General features: G+C 33.6%; 1 protein-coding gene across 1 annotated transcript; it reads right to left on the bottom strand.

Moving 5' to 3' along the window:
• Nucleotides 1–217: 217 nt before the first annotated feature.
• On the bottom strand, nt 218–5,745 carry LOC120143239. Its single transcript, XM_039157617.1, has 5 exons — nt 5,526–5,745; nt 4,777–5,444; nt 4,118–4,651; nt 4,009–4,032; nt 218–331 (listed from the first exon to the last, which is right to left on the bottom strand). The coding sequence occupies exons 1-5, from the start codon at nt 5,743–5,745 to the stop codon at nt 218–220; spliced, it is 1,560 nt and encodes a 519-aa protein (XP_039013548.1).
• Nucleotides 5,746–6,282: the final 537 nt, after the last annotated feature.

Below are 6,282 nucleotides of genomic sequence, written 5' to 3'. Positions count from 1 at the left end.
GAAGAAAATAAAATGAGAGATATTTATAAAAGCTCTCATCTTTAAAATTAGAGAATTACACTGTTGGTCCCTCCTCATTTTTCCACTACGCAAAATCATCTCTTAATGACTAATTGGACCCAAGACCAACACTTAAGCCAACGACTTGAATTATAAATTCTATGGGGTCCATTTATCTCTCGATAAACCCGAAACTACTAGCCTGAAATTTGGGGCATTACAAAAATCCCTTGATCCTCTGCTCTAGGCAAGAACTCTTCACTGAAACTGATGCTCGTCTCTCCATCCTATCCTCACAACCATGCTCGAAACTATCAGTCATTTCAACGCTCTACAACACGTATTGAGAAATAAACACCATTAGGATTTCCAGGATTATACAAGTCCTTTAAGTACCTAGGCATGTATTCACTGACACCTTACTAAAAATGACAACTAGGTGGTAGAACCAACTTAACCTGAAGCTCTGATACCACTACATGTAACACCCTAAACCAGATTGGGCCAAAAATGCATCACTGTGCTATCGAGACAACCCCTAAAATTCAAAACATATCCATTTTCTTTTCAAACATATTGAATGGTATCATAATTAAACATAAATGACTGTTATAATATCATTTTACAAAACCACAACTCTATGACACATAAGTTAAAACAAGCTAATACATCTTAAATATTACAACTCAAATACATAAGTAAGGTTCTAGAATACATATGCCCACTAAAGCTACAGTACAATAATCTGTCAGAGTTGTTAGAAGTTCTACCGCGACAGTGCTAAAAAATTACCTAAACTATTGAGTTACTGACGAAAAACATCCAAAGACTGAGCTTACAAAGATCAATAGTAAAATCACTAATCTAGAGCATCATAAGAATTTCATAAATATAAGCATGTTGAAGACATGCCACTAAGAAGTAGGTACATGTATGACCTATATCAAGTGTTTTACTGCTCTATTACTAAACTATGGGTCTCACGCTTCCCTTAGTCATTCTCTAAGGGCCTCTCAATGAGTACGCCTATAACTCTAACCCTAATGAGTGAACATACTATGCATTATCTAAATGTGATATTGATACTCCTGTGCATTATCTGAATGCAAACCTGACATACTGTACATTATCTGAATGCAATCTGACTAGTATCTGGTCTCACATAACTCTTAGACAGTAGTTACTGAGGGAACCCCGGTGTCACATAGCATCGACGTAATTCCCACAACATACTGAATAATCTTCTGGTCCTTACATAGCCATCAAATATATCATTGATGGGAATTCGATGTCATATAACATCGATACAATTCTCGTACAAACTGAAGCATTGGCTTGGTCTCACATAGCTTTCAAGCCAAGCTTTAACATATCTGACCTACTGAACTAATGGGACTATACATGCAGGATTGATATAAACGAACATGGGATAGGTCTGGTGGTGTGGTGAGAGGAATTTACGTGCATCTCGGAGTGACAAGCCAACCTACCTTGAATACAAAAAAGCCTAAAGGTAAGAACTGGAATTTACGTGCATCGAAAGCTTACCTAACAGAATTGACATAACTAAACATGCAAATATAAGGCCCATAGGCCCCATATACTAACATTGCTAACCCACTCCTCACGAGTGTTATAGTCTTACGCCCTAGTTAGCCCTTGAAGTGCCTCACGCACTGGTAATGCCCCATTAAAGTAATTAAGGTAACCTGGGTACATCTCGAATATTATACGAAGGCTTACTTATTATCTAAGGTATTGGCTAGCCCAATACCTTACTCGGGTTTATTTCTGAGTAACGATACTCTATTTGATTTTATCGTAATTTCTTTCAAAACTTATTGAACTAAAAAGAACAACTTACTTTTCCTGGGTTCACTGACATTATCGAAGCTCATACTTTTTACAACCACTGAATTTGACATAATCATCGTACTGCTTATCATATTTCTCTTGAATGATCCTCAGTCCTGACTATTCATATTTGTCCTCATTCAAATATACTTTGGCATATTATGCTTAGTATGGTTACTCTTGATGTAACCTGCTTTTGCTAGTGTTTCTAGGTATACTTGGTCGTTTGTGTCCCTCACAGACTAAGTTTTACCATTACATATCATCCTTAGCTCTTATAGACCTTAAACATGTCAAATATAACAATCCAAAACGAGTAGTATCAATACTCTACTTGTAGTATCGATACCCTTACGAGTATCGGTACCAAAAATGCATTTTGCTGCGAAATTAGGGTCCCAGTATCGATACTCCTCTTGGCAGTATCAATACTCCAGCCCAAAAACCCTAATTTTTGCCCTAATTTAACCATTATCGATACTGTTCATCCTAGTATCCCCTTTGCATTTTGTCCCTAAATTAAAACTCCTCATTTTATGGTTAATTGGACCCAAATACAACCCAATTAAACCCAAAAACTTAAATCATGAAATCTATGGCAGTCCACTTACCTTTCGGATAAACTCAAAACTACTAACCCATAATTTGGGGTGTTACAGAGTTAATATTTTAATTTAAAACCAAATGCAATGTAATATTCTCAGTTATAACCAAAGATATTATCAATTATATAAATTTTTAAGTTTAACAATATAATATTTTAAGTTAAAATTTATCATAAATTAGTCTTAGATTAGACCGTCACACAATAAAACTACCTTGACCTATGTTTAAAGTGATCGAAAAAGTTGATTCTCTAAGTTGCACGTGAGATAATATTTTTTTTATTTTTTGATTATTAGAAATATATAATTGTCAAAAATTAAATATCTTTTGATTAATTATTTTGTAATTAAATATCAATTTTAACCAAATAAATAATCAGATCACTTATAAAAGATGGCAATAAAAAACTTTAACGTTTGAGTTGTTTCAGGAGTTTGATAACCCAACCTACCTGATGTTTATTATCCTTATAGCTTTTGTTAAATACATGTAGTTGTTGTTTTCCATTTTCCATGGTTTTCATAACCGTACCGGTCAGCGAACCGGCCGTGCTACCGGTTCACTGGTTCAACTGGTCGAACCGGTCGGAAGAACTGGACGTCGTCATAATTATTTAAAAAATTAAATAAAAATACCAAAAACATCCCCACAACTATAATACTTAAATACAACACCAAAATTCCATCATTTATTACTTGATTTACTTCTAATAAAAATCTCCAAACATTACACATTATAACCAAAACAAAAGTTGATTAACCTTCAAAATAAAAGTCAAAATATCAATATCCTTCCAAATAAAGTTAAACTTCAACAACATTTAAGCATTTTGATAAGAACACAAATCAAGATCTTCAAGAATGGCAATGTTGTCATCGTCGTCGTCATCATTATTGTTTACATTTCCTAGAATATCAAATAAACAAAAGATGATGTAACAAAAATGCTACATACTAGAATATCAATAGTATAACTATGTTTATGAAAATACTAACCTTTCATTTTAAAAGTAGATGGCTCGTTATTTCGTGGTTCTTTCTCAACCATGTTATCCAACTCGTCCAAGTCAATCTCTCCTTCACCTTCTTCTTCAACCACCCAAAATTCGGTTTGATCAATACATTCATAATCAACTGGATCGTAAGACTGCTTATCATACTTGAGCCTATAATATTTAAATGTTAAAATGTTTGCAAATGTAATTTAGAATAAAAATAAAAAAAGAATAATAAAAGCCTTGTCGTCTTTCAAGAAAAACATTCTATCATACCTATTTTGTAGACATAAGTTATAGTGAACATATACAAGATCATTTAGCCTTTGATACTCCAATCGATTTCTCCGTTTGGTATGGATTCTTTCAAAAACACTCCAATTCCGCTCACAGCCATAAGAAGATGATGTTTGACTTAGAATTCTAATTACAAACTTTTGTAACTCTGGACAATCTCCACCGAAAAGTTTCCACCACTCGTCAAAAAATATGGTAACAAAGTTAGCATAGTAAAATAATTAATATAATAAAAGAAATTATTTATTTAAACTTACCTGGACGAGTACACTTTCGAGAAGCTATTGCAAGTGGTCAACCAAATGTTCCAGTTTGCTCACAAAAGTTAATGAGTTGCATCGTGACCTTCAAACCAATATCACATACCTTTTTCTCAACCATCTCAATGACCCCTGAAAAAACCTCTGCTTTTTGGCAAAAGGTTTCTTGATCATATTGAAAGATTGGATTTAACCAATAAGCTGTAACATGAAGACTCTTTCTCAACATCCTATCCCACCGAGCCTTGATTATATTGGTATACGACCTATATAAAACCTTTTTGAATCGAAATAGTTTTTTGATGCCGTTTTTCGCCCGATACATTCCCTCATACACATAGCCCAAAGAAGGTTTCTCGTCCGAGTCACAAACACGCAGAAGTCTCAACAATGGTGCCATCACATTCACCGAGATCAAGCAATTCTTCCAAAAAGTTTCATCTAGAATTATAAGTTTAACTTCTATGGCTTTTGGCAATTTTATAACTTTCTTAAAATCATTAGAGGTGACCATAGCTTGTAAATCATTTTTATGGTCATGTAAGCTCTTTAATGCAATAAATGCGATACCAAAACGAGTGGCACCAGGATGAATGATTTCTGTCCACCCAGGTCTTTTTCTCAGCCAATTCAACAACCACTTATGGTTATAAATAAAAATAGTAACCCTTGAAGCAAGAGTAATTAAGCTATCAACATGTGACAGCTCCCTATATTCTTCATAATCAAGTTTATACAATGCGCAACACAAGGAGACCAACAAACAGAAGGATATTTCTCACATAACAATTTTCCAGCAGCTTTGTAGTTAGCAGCATTATCAGTAATCATGTGAACAACATTCTTAAGACCAACTATTTTAACTATTTCAGAAAACAAGTTGCATAACGTTTGTGCATTACTTTCAATATCAGATGCATCCACAGATTTGATAAAAGATTTTCCTTTTGAGAAATAAACTAGAAAATTGATAAGTGGTATATGCCTAGTATCCCTCCACCCATCACTCATAATTGTGCAACCCGTTTCTAACCAATTTTTTTGATAAGACTCAACAATAAGGTGCACAGATTGTTTTGCATCTTTCAACAAATTAACACGTATATCATGATAAGAAGGTCCGTTGTACCCATGCCCCATGCTAGCTATCTTACTCATAGCAATTGGAAAAAGTGGAGAATTCATGGCATTCATAGGAATACAAGCATCGTTAAACCACAAAGCAAGAGCCATATCCGTATCATGTGATCTCTCTTTACTTTGCATAGAAGATTTAATCGATGGTTGAGAAAGATCATTTATACCTCGTTTAAAGAATGATTGCAAGTTTGAAGAAGCTTTCCTCTTGCTCGTTTTAGTTGTTTGTTTTTGTACTTCTTCATCTTCATCCAAATTAGTATGTATTCCCAAAGAACAACCGCGCTTCTCCTTTGCTTTTATATTATTTTCCTACAAATTACCTTGCATAAGAAATTTGACATCCCCCGGTACATTTGGACATGCACAAATATTACCTTTTACTTCCGCAAGGTGTTGTTTCATTCTGTTAATACCTCCACCATGAAAAGTTTTTTGACAAAATGTGCAGAAGTATGATTTCCTTCCATGTTCATCTTGTAATTCATTAACATATCTCCAAGCCACGTCTGTCTTCAGTCGAACATTTGATGACGGGGCAACGAAAGTTGTTTGTTCCCCTAATGGTGTTGCATTGTTGTTTTCTTCCATACTCATTACTCTACACAACCAAATTAACCACACATAAATACATAATTCATTTTCAAACATATAGATTACAAACATATGGATTACAAAAGCAATCTAAACATATCATATACTTGAAAAGGGAATTTATCATGTACTTATAGTTCTTTAATATATTTACTAAATACGTTTTCCAAAGTTCATTAACTGTTATTCCAATTGATGGAAGTGGAACCATTGGAACATATCAGTAAATAACACCAACTGCATTTAAAATTTGTAAACAACCAATAAATCCTAAATCAGTAAATGCCTATATAAAGACATACTAGACAAAACCCTATTATTTAAAAGGCATACCAGACAAAACCATGGCATATTATAAAGACATATATAAAGGCATATTTTGAAGGAATCCTAATGATCACTTTATTTTGAAACACAAGACAAATCCAAACATACATACATAAAAACTTACTTTATTATGAAAGAACCCTAAAAAACTACATAAACACATAAAAAATATCACTTTGAAATCCTAATCAACCTACATACAGACATAAAAAA

The sequence above is a fragment of the Hibiscus syriacus genome, unplaced genomic scaffold, assembly GCF_006381635.1.
Source record: "Hibiscus syriacus cultivar Baekdansim isolate YM2019G1 unplaced genomic scaffold, ASM638163v2 tig00110840_pilon, whole genome shotgun sequence".
Classification (NCBI taxonomy): domain Eukaryota; kingdom Viridiplantae; phylum Streptophyta; class Magnoliopsida; order Malvales; family Malvaceae; genus Hibiscus; species Hibiscus syriacus.
This window is presented reverse-complemented; position numbering and strand designations above follow the sequence as displayed.

What these genes read in the sequence shown, in the direction of transcription:
- LOC120143239 (XM_039157617.1), bottom strand. Translation starts at nt 5,745, where the DNA reads ATGAGTATGGAAGAAAACAACAATGCAACACCATTAGGGGAACAAACA. An exon ending in TTGAGATGGTTGAGAAAAAG is followed by an intron (nt 4,033 to 4,117) that starts GTATGTGATATT and finishes CACTTGCAATAG; the next exon opens with CTTCTCGAAAGTGTACTCGT. An exon ending in TCGAAAGTGTACTCGTCCAG is followed by an intron (nt 332 to 4,008) that starts GTAAGTTTAAAT and finishes TACGTGTTGTAG; the next exon opens with AGCGTTGAAATGACTGATAG.